This window comes from Loxodonta africana, chromosome 4 (genome assembly GCF_030014295.1).
Source record: "Loxodonta africana isolate mLoxAfr1 chromosome 4, mLoxAfr1.hap2, whole genome shotgun sequence".
NCBI lineage: Eukaryota > Metazoa > Chordata > Mammalia > Proboscidea > Elephantidae > Loxodonta > Loxodonta africana.
The window spans coordinates 113467146-113488719 of record NC_087345.1 but is presented as its reverse complement, the minus strand read 5'-3'; the positions used below and the strand labels follow the sequence as shown (position 1 = coordinate 113488719).

At 38.9% G+C, this 21574-nt stretch overlaps 1 protein-coding gene across 4 annotated transcripts in view; it reads right to left on the bottom strand.

Annotated features, from left to right (window-relative positions):
* KRAS (KRAS proto-oncogene, GTPase) overlaps positions 1-19213 on the bottom strand; it is a 36823-nt gene extending 17610 nt beyond the window's left edge. The window contains exons 1-3 of one of the 4 annotated variants that reach the window (XM_064284476.1): positions 19062-19213; positions 14360-14481; positions 2844-3022 (exon numbers count right to left, since the gene is read on the bottom strand). In XM_064284476.1, the coding sequence (XP_064140546.1) occupies positions 2844-3022; positions 14360-14470 (290 nt within the window). In that variant the 5' untranslated portion in view covers positions 14471-14481; positions 19062-19213. The remainder of the gene's footprint in view (positions 1-2843; positions 3023-14359; positions 14482-19061) is intronic. The other 3 variants (XM_064284474.1, XM_064284472.1, XM_064284475.1) reach the window with 3 other exon arrangements.
* Between the last annotated feature and the right edge of the window lie 2361 nt (positions 19214-21574).

Sequence of the window (21574 nt, the reverse complement as noted above, 5' to 3'; positions counted from 1 at the left end):
TTGTCAAAAGAGAAAGGGTACCAAGTGGAAAGATTTTTATTTCTATGCAGACAACACTGCTCACTATTACTGTTTATTCTGTTAAGAGTCAAGTCTTTCCAGATGCAGCAAAGAACCAGCAGGAGTCAGAGTTGGTTCAGATGCCTGGTTCCTCTATTAACCGTTATAACAAACTCAAACCTGTTGCCATCAAGTCAATTCCGATTCATAGCAACCCTACGGGACAGCAGAACTGTCCCGTAGGGTTTCCAAGAAGCAGTTGGTAGATTCAAATTGCTGACCTTTCGGTTAGCAGCTGAGCTCCTAACCACTGCGTCACCAGGACTAACCATTATACGTATAGTACATACCTACACTAATCTATAAAAATACTACCACCCACCCAAATTTCTATTACCACAGAGTAAATATGCTGTGGTAAATATTACTTAGGTACAACTTAATCTCTTGAGGCAAACGCACTGCTATATGACATAGCCAGTGAGTGGGATATTTCCTTAGTATGTAGTCTTATGAAAACTGCATGCCCTCAAAGAAACAGAGTATAAAATACATTTAATAAAGTATAAGTAATTCAAAAAGCAGTTTTATGCAGATTTCATATTCTTAAGATAGGGTAACTGTTCTAATTCTTCAATCTTTTACAACTTCAGAGTTTCTTGTTTTTTAAATATCCAACGCTTTTATTTACCCAATTCTAAGATATTTTACTCAAAATATACTTGATTATTTTTAAGGCTATTTGAGTGGCACTATCTCAAAATCACATTATCACATTCTTGTTTATGGTATTCATTTTTAGAACGAATATTAAAAAGCTTAACATCTCTTTTCTCTAGCATAGAAGATTAAAAACAGAGGATTTTGGAGTCAAACAGTCCTCGTTTTTTTATCTATGCGATCCGGCACAAATTATTCAACTGCTCTAATCCTCCAGAACTTCATTTGGGGATATTACCTACCTCACAAAAATTACTTTAAAATTTAAATTAGGTAATATATGTGCAGTGCTTAGCAAAAGACTCAATAAATGGAAGCTGTAAGTACTCCCTGATGTCAACTTATGATATTTAATCCATGACCTGATGCAGCATTAATACACCTCATAATACCTGACTTCTACAGAGTGATGTTTCTCCTCATGTATTCTAATATTACCTTTTTGGAGGCTGAAAAACTCACATACGTTGTAATAATTGAACAAACAAGTTACATAATGGAAGTTTTTGCTTCTATTTTTCTCTTCGATTTATTCTTAATTTAATTAATAATCAAAAGTCAATTAACACGACATTTTAATGCTGCATTCCACATCAGATATGGAACGCTGTTCTTTAATGCACGTCATGATAAAATACTGACCAGTATAGTAAAGAGCTAAATACTTGTATAAACCTCTGAAACTGAAAAAGGTCTCCAATTCTTTTCTACTTGGGGTCAAGTCCTAACTTTACACTGCATTCTATTACTATTACTGGCTTGAATGATTAAATCATATGAAATTGCCATTTTTGTAAGCCAAAAACTTTTTACTACTGACAGTTTCATAAGGTTCATCCTAAAATTAGTAAATCTTTAATAACACTTTATAATAGAGATCTTGTTACTTGCTTCACTCCAAGCTTCATTTCAGGTCACTACCTTTTCTTTGCCTCATCTTTCGCACTACTTTCGGTTACACTTTTTAATTATATGTACTTTTAAATACAGCCTTAAATCCTTTTCTCAACAAAACAGAACAGAACATTGTACAACAGTTCCTAATCTTCAGCTTTACAAAGATCTGATGGCACTATGGCTAAGTGATTAAGAACAAACTCTGGAGCCAGACAGTCTGGATGTGAATCCAGGCTCTGTCTCTTACTGTGTGACCTTAGGCAAATTACTTAACTACCTCTGCCCTCATGTCCTCATCTGGAAAGGTGTAACAACAGCTCCAACCTTGAGAGGTCATTTGGAGGATTAAATAAATTAATATATATAAAGAACTTAGAATTTTTCCTGAACTCAAGTGCTCAGTAAATAAATATAATTACTGTAATTCATAACAAATCCTTATAATTCTACATTATAGTGTAGGAAATAGTCAAGTATGAAAAACTTTTTAAATCTGTAATTTTAACAATAAAGAAAACTAACTGCCTAAATCTCAAAATATCCTCTAATTAGTCACATTCTTTACAATATTTCATGTTGTATTTTACTTTACCACCATCACCCCCCCTCCCCCACCAACCTCAAATAAGTTAACTGTTGTATTACAGCGAATACTGTTGGAACATTAGTTCTTAACCAGGAGTTCATATCAAAATTATCTAGGACATTTCTCAAAGTATCCATTACTGGATCCTAATCTCAGAGAAACTAAATTAGAATCTCCAAAAAGAGAGTCTCAACATGATGTCTGAAAAAGACTCTTGGTAAAGAACCACTCTGTTAAACAGTGAAATTAGATTTTTTTTGTTGTAAAGCAATTCTGGCATAAGCTAAATATCCTTTTTACTGTGCTTACATATTTGTATAAATATATCTGTATACATATTTAAAATCCGGTTGCATATGTAACAAAATGTTAACAACTAGCTGTGTCCTTGGTAGAGGGAATAAAGAGATCATTTATCTCTTATTTCTGTACTTCCCAAATTGTACAACATATTAAAACATTTACTTCTAATGACCTACACTAATAAACACAACTACTGGGGATTTGCAATATTCTGAAAGTACCATCATCTTTTAATTCTTGAATCTGTTACTTTCTCAAAAGTAACAAAGAAACTTCCAACTTCAACATTTTTCATTTTTGGATCGTGTTATGATTGGCTCACTTGATTTAAACCCACCTATAATGGTGAATATCTTCAAATGATTTAGTATTATTTATGGCAAATACACAAAGAAAGCCCTCCCCAGTCCTCATGTACTGGTCCCTCATTGCACTGTATTCCTCTTGACCTGCTGTGTCGAGAATATCCAAGAGACAGGTTTCTCCATCAATTACTACTTGTTTCCTGTAGGAATCCTGAGAAGGGAGAAACACAGTCGGGATTATTATAGTGCACCTTTTACTTTTTAAAAAGGTGTTATGCAGAGATTCAACAATGCAAGTGCACACATTAATAACAAAAAGAAAATACTCAAATTAGCTATAAAAGAAAACAATTATCTCAAAAATGTCATAGCTCTACCAACTCTACTATTCAGATCGATTTAGAGGACAAGAAGAATCAATCAACTTACAAATAATTGCCATGATCTATTTTACTTATGGCCAAAGGAGTACATAAGAGAATGATCGATACTAAGGAGTCTGTTTTCATCCACTCTGAAAAACCTGAGACCAGTATCTAACAGTCAGATGGATAGCATAACTCTAAATTCCGTAAGTGTTTCATTTGCAAATTCTGTGGGGCCTCTATTATAAAAAGAGCAAGAGAGAGAAAAGAGACTATGCAACTATTAGACTAAGTAAAGGAAGGGGATGGGTAACTTTAATAGAATCCTGAAACAAAAACCTGATTTTCCCCTTAACTTTTAAGCAGGGCTTCAAACCAGTCTGAGCCAGTTCAGTCATGGCTGATGAAGTGAAACCAGAACAGACCCAAATTTTTCCAATTTGGTGATCTGGAATGATAACCAGAAATGGGAAAAATTATGGGTTGAAGCCCTGGAATGGGAGACTCCGAAGAGGTGTAGCGAGCCCTTTCGGGAGAGCCTGATGTGCAAGAGTGGATTACTGATAAGTCTGTGGACAGCAACACACATCCAAAGCTGTGCAATCGGCCGCCATCTTTGAGCAGGGCACTGCTGTTTACCACTGCTCAAAATCCAAGGGGCAAGAGATCTGGTTGCTATGCAACAATGCATACGTTGTCCTTGTTTTCTAACAGGGAGATTAGATTTCTAGCAGGGCTTCGAACCTGTAATTTTTCCCACTGTTATCATTCCGGTTCACCCAAATTTTAAAATTTCAGGTATGTTCTGGTTTTGCTTCCTTAGCCATGACTGAAACAGGAAGAACCAATTCAAAGTCCTGCTTCTGGGTAACACTTATGTCTAAAAGATTTCGCAACCCTCCATCAAAACAGGCCTCAAAAAGTTAGGAAACGGGATAGTGTAATGTGAAGTCATGGAATAAGTGCCAGAGCTGCTAACTGGTATTAAGTACAAACACAAGAACTCAGTATCTTATTGTTCTTCACATGAGCTGCAGGACTAAAGTGTCTTTAGTTCATGAATCACTTCATAGATTATCCAATCATAAAAAAAGAGAATAGTCATTAAAAATCATCTTTTTTGATAAAATTTCTGAAAAATGCTCACAGTATATGAATATAAACACACATATATAGCACGATCACAATAAAATGTGATCATTTATACATATTTGTATAAATATATCTGTACACATATTTAAAATCCAGTTGCATATATAACAAAGTGTTAACAACTAGCTGTGTCCTTGGTAGAGGGAATAAAGAGATCATTTATCTCTTATTTCTGTATTTTCCGAATTGTCTATAATAAAAATTAGTTATCTCACCAGTCATAAAAAAATGATAAATATATATTTTGGTTTATTTAAACCATCCAAAGACTTTTCCTTATTGCTATCACCTCACATTCTTTACTTCACAATACTAATTAAGTTAACCTTACAGTTCATAGCTTCCTTATTCTTTAAATCTAAAATTTTCCACTAAGAATAAAATTAGAGACTATATAATTTCTGGAGCCACAGAAGTCTACATAGTTCCAAAGGCATGGCTATGGGATTACACACCATCTGCCCACATACAATGCTTCCAAGATGTGCCTCGATGAAGTCCTATTTACAAAATTTTCAAATGCTTTGCATTTCCAAAGTGTGTAACATAGAGTATTAGTAGTTTCTGCGTGTATTTTGCAAGATGTTTCCATGATGAATACTTTACCAAAGGGACTGAAAACTGGAAAAGCAGTCTCTGTTCACCAATACATCTCACAAAAACATTGAAAACAAAGTTCTGAGTCACATTCAATTAGAGAAAAATATAATCTATAACCTACTAATAAAAATACTTTTGATCAGAAATAAGGTTAGATTAAAAATTCAGCATTTCTAAAGCCAGCCCCAACGTCAGCTGCAGCCCCAGTCCAAGTCTCAATCTCAACCCCAGCTCCTGCTCTAGCCCCAGCCCCAATCAAACTGACAGAAATTTAAAGAAAAAATAAAAATATAAACTTCACACACATGAGAAATGTGCTTCAATCAAGTGTACAAGACCAAATAGGCAACACCTGCCCAAAAATAAAGATGGGAAGGCAGGAAGGGACAGGAAACCTGGAGGAATGAACACTGGGAACCCAGGGTATAAAGGAAAAGGGGGACAGTATAGACACATTGCGAGGATTGCAACCAATGTCACAAAACAATTTGTGTATTAATTTTTGAATGAGATACTAAATTTGCACTATAAATTTTTCACCTAAAACACAGTAAAATTTATATATACATATATATATACACACACACATACACACACACTTCATTGTTAGTGGTGGTAAAATGAGTACTGTTCTAATATCCATCTCTTTGAGGTCTAATAAAGTTATATAGTTTTTTTTACAAATTTTCATATTTATTGCCATCACCTGTGTCCTTTGCCCATTTGGAATTTTCATCATTTTTTGCACTAACTCATATAATTTTTGAAAGAAGTGTTTCCCAGTTTATATTACATGCCTTTAAATGTTGTTTTGATACACAGAAAGTTTTCTGCAGACCTACCATAAGGAATTTGAAAGCTAAGGATAAATCACTCAAGGTCAGATAAACTCCCTATATCATTTTGTCATTGTTCTATTACAATGTAACCGAGTTACTCAGCATGTTCATCTTTGAACATACTCAACCTAGGTTTCCAACTCAGGGAGTAACCCAGACATGGGAAGACATACTATAATGACCAACAACAACAAAAAACAACCTTAAGAAATTAGTAACTTCTATCAAGGTTCTATTAACAGTAACTACAGTAGCCAACACTTAGCCCGTAGTTGTGTGTCAGATACTGTAACAAGCATATTACAAGCATTATTCCATTTCTTCTTCAGGTGCTGTTGATTCTACCGGATGCTCTTGCAAATGTGAACAGGAAATGTCAGCTCAAATATTATTTGGGGATTTACTTTTGATTTAATTCTTAATGTGTTGAGTATTGTAAGGAATATTCATGTATCACTTAATAACACCAACAGGAAAAAATGAGAAATGTACTTTTATTCTTTTAATGCACAAGTACTTCATGTTACCCTTCTAAAAGACTATTTGAGTTAGTTATAGAATGATGTGCTCCACACTACTGGTTATAAGTCATCAAAAATTATTGTAGACAGCTAGTTCTCAAAAACAACTAAAAATGTACGCAGCAGGCTGGTATTTTAGAATCATAATAGGGCATAAACAAGAAACTTAGGGTCTGCAGACACAGGCTGGAGAGCTGGTGGCAGAGTGGTTAAGAGCTCGGCTGCTAACCAAAAGGTAAGCAGTCTGAATCCACCAGCTGCTCCCTGGGAGCTCCATGTGGCAGTTCTACCCTGTCTTACAGGGTTGCCAAGTCAGATTCAACTGGATGGCAATGTGTTTAGACACAGGTTGATTAGTTCATTCCCTTCTCACTCACCCCACTCTGCATTTACTGAGAATCTACCAAGTGTCACATACCACACCAAGCATTAAACAGTTTCTGACCTCAAGAAACCTAGTCCAGAGGAAGAAATATGAACGTAAAGAGATAATTAAAATAACGAAATACATGCAACACCATATGCAGGACAAAGTACAAAAGCAGCACACAGGAAGAAGAGATCAATTTTGCTTGTATGAATCAAGAAAGACAGGGGAGTAGAGGGCATATCAGGAAGGGACAATGAAAATGTGCAAAAACATAAAACAGCATATTGAGAACACAGAACCAGGGTTCTCACCATGGAGGGAGGGAGAGATATAGAGGAAGGTGAGGAAGAATGATGAACTCATGATTATTTAATAAAATATATTTCCTAGCTCTGTCCATTGAAAAGGGTCTAGAAGCAGTGATAGCTCAGCAGCAACAGCACGCCCAATCCCAGGTCTCGATTTCTAGATCTCAGTGCCCACTGGAAGAAACCAGAGCTCCCTGGACAAACAGCTAAATCCAGGGCTGGGACACGGAAAGAATGAGGGGAACCTGGAACATGCTGTTCCAGAAAGTAAAAAATGGCTCAAAAACTTATGGGGACATGTCAAAAGAAATACAGAAGCCACCCTGAACGGGATTCCACTAGCCATATCAAAAACAAATTTAACCTATAATCAATGATTACAGAAATGGACTTTAACATATTGAAGAAAAAAGGAATCCATGATTCAAACCTGATACAAATAAAATAAAGCAAACACGTAAGTTAAGAGGGGAGGAAAGAAAACAGAGAGCTCTTGTTTATGGTAGATGCCAGTAATAAATGTAGACATAATGAGAGAGTTCAATGATTACTGACTAGACATCTACCATGGTAGTTAGTAATTTATTCAGGCAAGAATAATCAGGGGATGCTGAATCCCACTGAGTTGCAAATGTGTTGAAGAACAGGATATTTATAGTATCAAAGTATCTCCACACAGAGTACTTATTAACAGTAGAAACTAAAGATACTTTTAGACAGAAATCTGACAAACATCACCTAAATAATCAACATTAAAATCATCAATAATGGGACAAACCAACATCATGTGCCTCCTGATGGGATACACCGAAAAGTTCCTGCCCAAACTGTTTAACCTAAATCTGAGCATGAACAATCAGACAAATCTAAACTAGAGGACATTCTACAAAAAAATGGCCTATATCAAAAAGAACTGGTCGACGTTCAGCCATTTCAGGAGGTAGAAGTCATCCAAGCTGCCCTGAAGGTACTGGTGAAAAACAAGGCTCCAGGAATTGACAGAATACCAATTGAGATGCTTCAACAAGCAGATGCAATGCTGGAAGCACTCACTCATCTACCCAAGAAATTTGGAAGACAGCTACCTGGCCAACCGAATGGAAGAGATCCATATACATGTCTATTCCAAAGAAAAGTGATACAACGAAATGCAGAAATTATCAAACAGTATCATTACTATCAGAAACCCTGGTGGTGTAGTGGTTAAGTGCCACGGCTGCTAACCAAAGGGTCAGCAGTTCGAATCTGCCAGGCGCTCCTTGGAAGCTCTACGGGGCAGTTCTACTCCGCCCTATAGGGTTCTCTGAGAGTCGGAATCAACTGGATGGCACTGGGTTTGGTTTGGTTTTTTTAGTTTATCATTACTATCATGTGCATGTAAAATTATGCTGAAGATCATCCGAAAACAGTTGCAGCAGTGTATTAACAGGGAACTGCCAGAAATTTAAGCCAGATTCAGAAGAGGACATGGAACAAGGGATATCACTGCTGATGTCAGATGGATCTTGGCTGAAAGCAGAGAATACCAGAAAGATGTTTACCTGTGTTTTACTGACTATGCAAAGGCACTTGACTGTGTGGATCATGAGAAATTATGGCTAACATTGTGAAGAATGGGAATTCCAGAACACTCAATTGTACTCATGAGGAACCTGTACACAGAACAAGAGACAGTCATTTGAACAGAACAACGGAATACTGCACGGTTTCAAATCATGAAAAGTGTATGTTGGGGCTGTATCCTGTCACCACACTTAGTCAATCTGTATGCTGAAAAAATAATGTGAGAAAATGGACTATATGAAGAAGAACGCAGCATCAGGACCAGAGGGAGACTAATTAAAAACCTGCAATATGCAGATGACACACAACCTTGCTTCCTGAAACTGAAGAGGACTTGAAGCACTTACCGAAGATCAAAGATTACAGCCTTCAGTATGGATTACACCTCAACAGAAAGAAAAAAATCCTCACAACTGGACCAATTAGGAACATCAGGATAAACGGAGAAAAGATTGAAGTTGTCAAGGATTTCATTTTACTTGGATCCACAATCAACAGCCATGGAAGCAGCAGCCAAGAAATCAAACGACTTACCATATTGGGCAAATCTGCTGCAAAAGATCTTTAAAGTATTAAAAAGCAAAGATGCCACCTTGAGGACTAAGGTGCGCCTGACCCAAGCCACGGTGTTTTCAACTGCCTCATAAGCATGTGAAAGCTGGACAATGAATAAGGGAGACTGAAGAAAAACTGATGCATTTGAATTAGTGTTGGTGAAGAATATCGAACAGACTGTGGACTGCCAGAACAAACACATCTATCTTGGAAAAAGTACAGCCAGAATACTCCTTAGAAGCGAGGATGATGAGACTTCGTCTCATATACTTTGGGCATGTTATCAGGAGGGATGAGTCCCTGGAGAAGGGCATCATGCTCGGTCAAGTAGAGGGTCAGCAAAAAAACAGGAACACCTTAGACATGGTCTGACACAGTGGCTGCAACAATGGGCTCAAACAGCAATGATTGTGAGGATGGCACAGGACGGGGCAGTGTTTCATTCTGTTGTATGTAGGGGAGCTATGAGTCAGAACTGACTCAACAGCATCTAACAACAAGACTAATAAGCACCATGAAGGCAGGGAACAGGTTCTTTTTCACTCCTCAATGCATTACCAACCCCTAGGAAGACAATACAGTAGAAGGCAGGCACTAAATAATATTTATGGAATCAAGGAATTAGTTATTAATACCAGAACTTTAAGAGATGTCATATCGATAGCAACTAACAATGTGTGCATAAATGTTTGTATGAGAAACTGACTTGAACCATAAACTTTCACCTAAAGCACAATAAAAAAGAGATGTTATATCAGTTTTTTTTTCATTTATTTGTCACCAAGTTTTATTTTTATGTTCTTAAAGCTTTGTATTTATAAGGACCCAAAGTGTAGACTAAAATATGCCCAATAATTTTTAACATTCAAGTTTAAGTGAATACTTATGCTTAAGTTTACCCAAGTACAGTGCCTACATTTTATGTTACTTTATTCTAAAAACCAGGTGCTCCACAACTACTCTACAGCCCTATGAAATCTACAAAACATCAACTTTCAGTTTGCCACTTTTGAACAGGCCCTTCCTAACACCATGTTGGAAACCCTGGTGGCATAGTGGTTAAGTGGTATGGCTCCTAACCCAAAGCCACGCAGTTCGAATCTACCAGGTATTCCTTGGAAACTACGGGGCAGTTCTACTCTGTCCTATAGGGTCACTATGAGTCGGAATCAACTCAACAGCAATGGATCTTTTTTAACACCATGAAACACCACAAAGCTTTATATTCTGTAATCTATTTCCTGTATGCACGCAAAGAAATCCAAAGAGACACTGTCACTTTTATTCCCTCAAAGTAAACTCAGTGTTAACAACAATGGAACAATGCCACATATCCTTTCTAAATTAATTCACTAATACAATTAGTTTAAATATATTCACCTATATATTTTGTAGACCTAACTAGTCCACACAGTAATCTCTGCATTAATATTAGCAGAGAGAACTGATACTTTAAATTTTAAAATTACATAAAATAAGACTAAATATATTCATAAACTGATTATACCTATAGTTTAAATATGAAAAAACACCCAAACTAAGGATTTTCATTGTTATTTATTATAAAAGCAAATAAACTGGCCAGTAGAGGGCACTCACTTGAAAGAGGGGGAAGGGCTGGGCCACAGCCTTGAATAGAAATGCATTTACAGAATTGCCCTGTGTACCTTATCTTAAAACAGAATGTTTTACTAGAACATTGGAGTAAGTTAATACATTTTTAGTTTTCAAAGCAGTTGCAGTTTAAACCTATGTTAGAAAATCTACCACAAACCTTATATCAGGGGCTTGATTATAACAATTTAAGGCATGTTTAGAGCTATATGTAACATATATCAGGATTTCAGCCTCAGCACTACTGATATTTTGCATCAGAGAATTCCTTGTTGTGGGTGCTGCTGTATGCACCGTAGGAAGTTTAACAGCATCCTTGGCCTCTACCCACTATAGATGCCAGTAGCAGCCCTCTCCCCCAAATTGTGACATCCAAAAATGTATCCAGATATTGCCAAATGTCTTCGGGGTGGAGGGGGGATCACCCACCCACCAACCCCCATTGAGGACTACTGATATATACATATAAAACCAGAAAAATAGTAGCTTCCATTATACAAGGCTTTTCTTATACCACTCTTCAATACTGGTTTAACACTACAAACTGCCTCTTTATAATCTAAATACCTTGTTCACATGTAAAATGAATTCTGTAACTAACACAGAAAAATATAAAAAATTAGAGAAACTGATAATGTTGGTGAATAAATACAGCTCAGAGCACTAAAGACAGAACAAATTAATCCAATTATGAATCCATTCTTCCTGAGTAGGAAAGTGTTTCACCAAAGGATGTAATACTTGGGCTGGATTTTATAAATGCCACATTAACAGAAGCATGCAGATGTCAATGAATAGAGCCTGGGGGAAAAAATGTCTCACTATATTTACTTTTACTAGCATTATCATATCCCGTAGGTACTCGAAACATATTTTCTAATTGATCAACTAATCATTCTGATCTCTATGTCTATAAAACCTCCTTTATTTTTTTAAGACAAGGTTTTTCTTCTTCTACCAAATTTTACCCTGTTAAAAACATTTCAGAGAACATGTTTTGATAATAAAGAACTGATGTCTAAAACATAAAATCATATATTTGAGTTTTTAATAATCTTTCCCCACAAACTCTCTTTAAAACTCTTTGGTAGACTTCATAAAAGGTAACTATAAAACTTTCAGAATAGAAATAAAGGTGCTTATCATGTGCATAGCCTCAAACATAACATGTTGCATGTATTTATGCGTTGTGCCTTTCTAATTCTATATCATAATTTAAGGCTTTGCCCTCCACCGTTAAGATGTCATTAGACAGTAGTCTAATTCAACTTCTGGTATACTGATGTCTGGACTGTCTCCAGATAGTCTTGGTAAATTCTAAATCATTAGCAAATACAGCAGTATTTGATTTAAAAAATCTAAAAAAACTAAAAAAAAAAACATTTCTTTCCATTTGTTTTAATTCAGGAAAACTCACGAGGATTTCAAATGTGCAAAGTCCGTGTCCTCTCACTTTCCCTCTGACCCACATTATTCACCACTGAAAATCTAACAGTAGCAGTGAAACCCCTTATTCATTTTATACTTTTCACAAAAATACCAAGTAAACATTTTAATGTAACTACTTACTAAAATAAACCACCCAATTCTCTTGCCTTTCTTATAACTGAATCACACCAAGAACTTAGTGTGTCAGTTCCCTCAGAGACTCGCTGTAACTTGGGAGATAAGAGATAACCTCCAATACCTTTTCCCAGCTGGTTAAACTAGTGAGAGAGAAGGTCAGTTTCAAAGTTCACAAGTAATCAATGCTTCCCAGAGAAATCTTCTGATTTGGCAGAAATCATATTGAGAGTTTCTGGTTCGAGTTTATAAACTTTCCTCCCTTCCCCCGATATAAAGGATTAATTATTAGCTTTATTTCTTCAAGATTTATATTGTACTTCAGCAATTGTGACAAAAGGTTCCGCAATCTATTTTCTATAGCATCGGTGCCCTCTGACAGGAAACAGAGTGTAATGGAATTCCTCAGGTTTTTGGAGAAGATGGAGGGCGCTTCTGCTAAAATCATCTTCTAAAATCCCAGGAAAATGTCCATACTTAACCTGAATTCTATTAAAACTTCCTTTTACAGATGATTTAAATGGTAGTGTATGCCAAGTAACCCCACCTTTGGAATACAGATTGAGATGGATGAAATATTCAATTCTCCTTGCGGGGGGAGGGGGAACTATAGTACAGCAACGAACTGATTTGTCAAGAGTAAATATAGAGAGACTATTACATAGGCTACCCACTTCAGTATGACTGTTCCACATTACTAAGGCAAATGCTTAAACTCAGAAGCCAAATAAAAGCTACTTCTATATTTATATCAAATCTTTGCAAATGAGCACTTTCACCATTTTTCATAGTATTAAAAATATCTGACATTTCCTTATGAACAGTTATCTAATCAATCCTCAAAGTTCTAAATTGCATAAACATCTTCCTAAGGCCACCAAGAGCCTCAGATCTCACCTCAGGCAGTGTTTCTTCAAGACACTGCCCAGCACAATAGCTTAATAGGGCATGCATTCCAACCTTTTCTAGATTCCACAGCTTGAGAGTCAGAGAAAATTCTGGAAAATTTTTCAGAACTGATTTAAAAAATTGGTACATCAGATCTAGAATAAAAGCTAAGTGATTAGAATTGCTTAACCTGGAGTAAAGAGGCTAAGACATAGTCTAACAACATGTAAAAGGCTATTTCAAAGATGAGGAGAAATACTTATGTTCATCTCCATTGATGTTAGACGTAACACGGAGATTCAGATTATGCATAAAATATCCAAAGTATCATGTTCGGAAAACAAGTTAACAAGGACAGTTAAGGAACATCCCTCCTACATGACTCTGGGATTAAATAAATCCTTATCTGCCTGCAATAATTTGAGTGTAGTGCTGTCAAGAGACATTAGGAAATACTCCCTGACCGCTCAAGGTTTCTTCCAGGTATTATTCTGCTATTTTGCTGTTGGCCTTTACTTTGGTAAGTTTTCAGGAAACTAAAAGAGTCTGAAAATAATATCCAAAAGCTTATTCATTAATCAAATTTTAATAAAAGCAATTCTAACATTTCCTTAAGTAAATTAAAAAAGGACTGCAAAGCCAAGGTAAGGACTGGCAGTAAGACCCTTATATATCACCTTTAGGCAAAGAACTGCTTTAGAAGATGCATCACGTAGCCATAGGTTTTCCACTATACTTCAATGTTGACGGAAAACACTAAGTTTTGAAGCAATCACCCATCAAGTGAAAACATTTCTCCAGTAGAATTCAATTCTAACATCTACATGTGAAAGCAAAATACCAAGAAACCCATAAAGATAATAGCCACATAAAAACATGACTTTTAGGTACATATCAAGATGTAAATTCATATTTTCACCCTCTCACAAAACTCTGAAATATATGTACTTCCAATCAAAATGCACAAATACTGACAGAGTACACATCGTGGACCCTGATATCTTCCTGACAGAAGTAAGCCTCCTCATGTTTACAGATAAAAGGTTTTAAAGCCTTGAAACCCAAGTACATTTCAGATAACTTAATAAAATTACTTTCAGTATAATTCCTTCATAATGAGTACTCACAAAAGCGATCACATAAGCCTTTTTTGGAACCCCATGGATGGGCCTGCACAAATGAATATCCGTAATAGCAAAACAAGGTTTACCTCTATTGTAGGGTCGTATTCATCCACAAAGTGATTCTGAATTAGCTGTATCGTCAAGGCACTCTTGCCTACGCCACCAGCTCCAACTACCACAAGTTTATATTCAGTCATTTTCAGCAGGCCTTATGATAAAAATAACAAAAATGTGGCTAAATTAGAACATGTGTCACACGAGGTTAATACAACCCATATCCTCCATCAACAATAAATTCACCTTTATATACAAAATTCAAAGATGTAAACTTCAAAACACGAGTTTTGTAATGAACTGTACTTTGTTTACAAACTCCCCCATCAACATTTGAAAAAAAGGCATTCAGCATACACAGACCATTCTTCTATATTCAGGTTGTTCTATACAAACAGCCAGTCCCTGCTGTTCTATAGCAGTCATTGGCTCTCAAAGGAACACATCATGACTTCACTCAGTGCAAGTGTCGAGAACAGTACTCTATACCCTGTAGACACACCCACACAAAACTTGTTGACAGCTATCTCCACACCTATCACTGCAGTATTCCTAAAAGTACTCCTAGTTGACTCTCGTCTCTCAGACTTAAAAGTGGATATGCTAAGAGTGTCTTTGTTGGAGCCAAAAGCTATTTTAAAAAACTTTTAAAAAGCACCATCTTAGTAGTTCTCCTGGAGAGGCAGTAAAAGTCAGGTGGGGGAACAGGGTCACATAAAGCTGGTCACACAGCAGGGAAATAAAATTAGACACTGAAGCACATAGTAGATGAAATTCGGTATTTTAATCTGTAAAACATCTGCTACAATACATAAAAGTGTCAAAAGAGAATTTTGGATTAATTATTCAGTATAGATGATTTGATCATCAATCACAGTATATACTCCTATATTAGTGCACAAGAAAAACATAATCACACCCAGACCTCACTTTATCGGCATGTTCGGTTCCAAAGACCTGGTCATCACGTGAAAATGGAGAATTACTACATCAGATCACAAAAATATTATATGGGACACATATTTCCCTTTGGACCCAAGAGGCAGAAAATGTAGGTGGGCACTATATGTCCTACTGGTCATGAAAGGGTTACTGCCAGATATATGTTGTTAATATGCAAAATAGTCCGGTAGTAAATTTTTTACTACTGTCATAAATGCAAAATGTCGGATAATGAGACAGTGGATAGGTAAGAAATAGGTGTATATAAAATTTAAAGGTAAAGACTTTTTAGTAAGAGGGAATTTTAAAATGTAAAATATTTCTCAATAATATACATGACGTTTACTCTTTGCATCTCATACACTGTCTCCCAACAGGTCCAATAAAGACTAACATCTTGTAAGCTTAACAAACACAAGACAGAAAATGAAATCCGGTATCAGAGTAAAATTAAACTTTTTAGTCAGGTATTTTAAATCTTTAGGAAGAAAATGAATATATTTAATTCTATCTTCTTTCCCTCAATAACTCTATTATTACAAATGAGTGAAATGCAAAAAAATGACATTGTTTACACAATAATTTATTACAGGACAAGCAGTTCCAAATTAATGAAATGTGTATATATTGCAGATACACTATATCCATGCAGTATCCTATTTACTGAAGAGCAAGAATTATCCAAATACCAATCAAAAATAACTGGGCTGGCCAAATGATAAGATACTAACCTCCTCACCTTACTCCTAGGTCCCCCCACAAAGAGCACCACAGGCTAGGCAACAGTTGTTTATCACAAAAACATTGTATTACACCTCCCTGGCCCAAACCTCTACCCGACCTATCCTTATTTGCTTTTTGTCTAGTGCCACCTCAGGAGCCACTACAAACATGATCTTATCCTGTTTGCCTCCATTGTGGATTCCAAATGTAAGCCACAGCAACTGGGATTGTTATTAGTGGCCTTCAAGTCGGCTCTGACTCAGTGACTTTATGTATAACAGAATAAATGTTGCCCAGTCGGTCTTGATGATCTTTGGTACATTTGAGCCCATTGTTATGATGAGGGTATCCCTCATTTTTGCTGAACTTCGATTTTATCAAACATGATGTCGTTTTCTAGCAAATGGTTTTTCAAATGATGTGTCCAAATGGGAAAAGAGGAGGGGAATCACACCAAAATGTATCCTGTAGCTCCACTCTCCCCACTGCCCACCAAAAAAAACCCCACTGTGGATAACCTAGAACAACAGTTCTCAAAATGTGGTCTGAGAATCCCTTGGGGTTCCTAAGACATTTTGGGGTCCAAGAGGTGAAAACTATTTTCCTAATAATAATAAGATGTTACTTGCCCTTTTCACTCCCATTCTTTCACAAGTGTATAGAGTTTTCCAGATGTGTGATTGCAATTGATTGAATGCAGACACAGATATGAGAATCCAGATGTCTTTTAATAACCGGAACATTAAAGAGATTTGCACAAGTGTGAAACAATGCTACTCTTCTCAATAATTTTTGTTTGGGTTTTGGAAAATAGTTATTTTTCATAAAGAATTTCTATTTTTAAATGAATAATTTAAAATTTTTTTCAGTTTCACTTTCTAGTATAGTAAATAGTGATACATCCCACAGAAATCAAAGCTTTTTGAGATCGTCAACAATTTTTAGGAGCATAAAGAGGTCCTAAGACCAAAAAAGCTTGCTAGCCTAGAAGACATTGTGGGCAAGTAATCGTATTAGAGTTTAGTAGTACATGCATGTGCGAATTCAAAGACACACACCTTGGAATCTACTTGTTTATGCAGTGTTTGTTTCTGGGGAGATGGACCCTTAAACAATAATAACCAAGTAATATTTAAATCCACTAGAGAAAAATGAGTTCCAAAGTAATCTTATTGAAAGGCACAGACCAGAAGGGCCTCCCTCATCCAAACTTACAGAAGCTAACAAGGGGTAAAACTGGGACTAGACCTCAACAATTTTTGTTAAGCAAAAAAATAAAATAAAAAGTTCACTTTTGTCATAAAAACAAATTACTATTTATCAGTTCTCTTAAAACCAAGTACTCCTGTAGATGGCTACAGCCTCAAAGTAAACAGTATTGACATCAACCATAACTGATGTCCATAAGTCTGTCATATGTTCAAGTCAGCATTTTGGATCTTAAGTCACCTAAAAGTGACACCAGTCATACGGTTAATTCTGAGATGACGGTTACAAATAGACTTTTTTCTCTTTACAATTTTAAGTCATTTTTTTCATTGAAAACATAACATGTATACCAAAACCAAACTCCTTGCTGTCAAGTCAATTTTGACTCATAGCAACCCTACAGTCGCAATAAAAGATTAAAAAAAAAAAAAAAAAAACCATTGCTGTCAAGTCGATTCCGACTCATAGAGCCCCTATACGACAGAGTAGAACCGCCCCATAAGGTTTCCAAGGAGCAGCTAGTGGATTCGAACTCCCAACCTTTTGGTTAGCAGCTATAGCTCTTAACCACTACGCCACAAGGGCTCCATAGCATGTATAGTGTGTAAAAATCGAAAAATACCTTTCTGTCCTTAACCTCTTGTTTTGATGGATATCGAGATTTAAGAAGGCTAGATTAAAACTTCAGCTATACCATGCACATGCCTAAGAGTATTTCAGGCAGTTAGTCTACTGCTACAATCAACTTCTCTTATAAGCCAGTTAAAAAAAAAAACGTAGGAGTGCTGTTAAACGGAGTACTGTCGTAACTCTTGGGGTAGGCGACAAATTTGTAACGATAAAAGTAATACAGAAGAGACAGAGGGAAAGGACAAGTACAAGCAAATTAAACTGAAAGTTTAATTTGCTTGTACTTGTAATTTGCTGTCTGCATCACTCAACTAGCAACGAAAAAGCCTTGCTTGTGTTCTAAAGGTTTTCTGCGTGTGTTTTAATTTAATAAAGCCAAACGGACCTTCTGGGATTAACTTTTTCCTTTTCACTGTAGGTCACAGCCTCATACTTTACATGTAGGGTGTTGGCCACCTGTTCTTCCACCACCGTCTCTATCTCCACCTCCTCCTTTGTGGCCACAGCAATGTCACAGCCCATACATGGGGGAGGGGAGCAGTCAGGAACTCGGCTGCAGATGCATTTTTTTCCAAACACAATAACCTCAAACGGTGGTCTCTAAGCACTTTTCTATGCTCTTCCAAAACCTGACCTCCCCTCTTAATCACACATCCCCCTACACACTGAAAAGGCCCACTATCCATCCAGCCTGCACTCGAAAGAGTTTATACCTTCGCCCTAGGGATGCTAGATACAGCAGAGAAGACAGAAACCAAGGCAGTCGAGCGCTGGGGAACGGAGGAAAAGGTGCGGGAGCACAGAGAGAGAGGGATAGGGAAGGACAACGAGGGGGTGGGGACACCGGGGCGCTACGGGAGTAATCTCCACCGCACCGGACCGCCCCGAGAGGCAGCCGGCCCGGCCCGCGAGTTTCTCCTCGGCCGCCTCCAGCCGCAGCTCTCGGGGAGGAGGAAGGAAGGGGTTCCCCGTCCAGGAAGCAGCAGAAGCGGCGGCCGCCTCTAGCCTCACCCTCTTCAGCCCCACACCGCCCATTCCTCACTCCCCGCGTCGCCGCGTCCCCGCACCTCCCCCTGCAGACCACCCCCCGCACGCCCGGGCTCCGCGCCGGCGCCCCCTCCTCGGCCCTCCTGGGACCCCTAATTCATTCACTCGCCGCCGGCCCCGCCCGGCGCCGGCGCAGAGGGTCGGGACTCGGGCAAGGGCCCGGAGGGGTGGTCCGCTCCGTACCTCTCTCCCGCACCTGGGAGCCGCCGTGCCTCTGGCCCCCACCGCCGCCTTCAGTGCCTGCGCCGCGCTCGCTCCCAGTCCGAAATGGCGGGGACCGGGAGTACTGGCCGAGCAGCCGCCACCGCCGCTACCGCTGCCGCTGCTGCTGCCTCCGCCGCCGCGGCCGCCGCCTAGGGAAATCGAGCTCCGAGCACACCGATGAGTTCGGGGCCGGGCGGCCGCAGAGGGCAGAGCTATCGATGCGTTCCGCGCTCGATTCCTTTTCTGGCGGGCGTGCGGGGAGGGAGCAGTCGAGGGCGGTGTGGGAAGAGGGAAGAGAGGGAGCCTGCGAGCGCCGCCGGGGAGGAGGAGGGGGCGGGCCGACCGAGGAGGGCGGGGGACGGGCTGGCGGCCGCGGAGGGGGCGGGCCGACGGAGGAGGGTGGGGGCCCATCGAGCGTTGGAAGGAGGGTCTGGGGTGGTGGAGGAGGGGGCTGGGGCTGCGGAGGAGGAGGGCCGGGGCGGCGTGGGCGGTGCCTCCGCAGGGAGGGGGGATGCCGGGCCCACGCGGCGGGCCGCCCCCAGCCCAGGCTCCCGTGTCTGAGCGGCCGGCTCGTTGGCAGATTCCGACTCGCACAGGCTCGCGGTTGGGTGCGTGCACACCAGAGACACTATAAGACACCCCACTGCACCACTATCAGAGCTGCACGGGGAAGCTACGAAAATTTCGCCACACCCTGGGGTCGGCCTATTGCTGTGCACTTTCAGTTACTATCATTTATTGTATGTAAATAAACATGCAATCACCAAATATGGAAAGCGACTTTGGCGACTCAGAGAGAAGCAGACAGTTCACCCCGGGGCAACCAGGTCGCTACCTGATTTTATCAGCACGGGGGGCGGATTACCCAATAAGCAACGCACTCACGGGCTTAATTATGCTCATTTACTAATCTGTAGTGCACAATTTCAGCTGGTTTTACGTGGTGAAATTGTGCACTACAGATTAGTAAGTAAACGCAATTAAGCCTGTGCGTACCTTGCTGTAAACCAGTGCATACCGCTCTTTCTGGTTAATCCCTGATCGGCGTAGACATTCTGGTGCTGGGAACCTAGCTCCAGGCCCAAACAATGCTTTCATCATTAATTTTACGGGATGGAGCTGACTTTTCTTGGCATTTTGGAGACATCACAATGTCTCTCCAAACTGGCACCTCAGATGTACCCATTGGTCATGGAAGCCTGAGCAGAAAACAAGCTGTTTTGAAGTAAAAGTGCCCTTGATAGATTAAAGGACAATCATTGAGATTTTAATTAGAAGACTGAAGATTATTTAGTTAACCTTCACAGAATAAACACATTAACAGTGGAGCAACTAAATATGCTAACAAACCCAGCGACTGTGCTGATTAACTACTTAAAAAACAAAACAAAAAAAAGCCCCTTGCTCTCCAGCCGATTCCAACTCTAGGAACCTATAGGACAGAATAGAACTGCCCCATAGGGGAAAAGATTGAAGTTGTCAAGGATTTCATTTTATTTGGACCCACAATCAATATTGATGGCAGCAGCAGTCAAGAAGTCAAAAGATGCATTGCATTCGGCAAATCTGCTGCGAAATACCTCTTTAAAGTGTTGAAAAGCAAAGATGTCACCGTGAAGACTAAGGTGTGACTGACCCAAGCTATGGTGTTTTCAGTCACCTCCTATGCATGTGAAAGCTGGATGATGAATAAGCAAGACCAAAGAAGAACTGATACCTTTGAATTGCGGTGTTGGAGAAGAATATTGAATATAACGTGTACTGCCAAAAGAACAAACAAATCGTCTTGGAAGAAGTACAACTAGAATGCTCCTTAGAAGAATGGATGTCGAGACTGTGTCCCACATACTTTGGTCATGTTGTCAGGAGAGAGTCCCTGGAGAAGGACATCATGCTTGGTAAACAGAGAGTCAGCAAAAAAGAGCAAGACCCTCAATGAAATGGATTGATACAGTGGCTGCAACAATGGGCTTATGCATAACACTGATTGTGAGGCTGGCACAGGACCAGGCAGTGTTTCATTCTGTAGTACGTAGGGCCTCTATGAGTTGGAACTGACTGGATGGCACGTAACAACAAAAACAACATAGGGTTTCCAAGGAGTGGCTGGGTGGATTCGAACTGCCAGCTGTAGCTCTTAAACACTGTGTCCCCAGGGCTCTGATTAACTACCTAGAAAGGTAAATTGGGAGAGTTTTTAAGATTGAGGTGTGGCAGACCAGCACCGATACTTAATATAGACCCATCTGAGTACTTCCAGTTCTGTCCCTCTAGTCCAAAACATACACCACCAATAAAACAATTGTCTTAGATCCCAACTCTTCTGTCTGTTAACCAAGGCCTTATAAGGCCAACTTTTCTTCCTTATTTCTTCTTTTCCTACCCTTTAAAAAAAAAAACCAAACCCAGTGCTGTCAGGTCGATTCTGACTCCTACCCTTTATATGGGCTGTGATCTGCAAGGCTTATTCCTGTGTCACTCTCTTAACACTC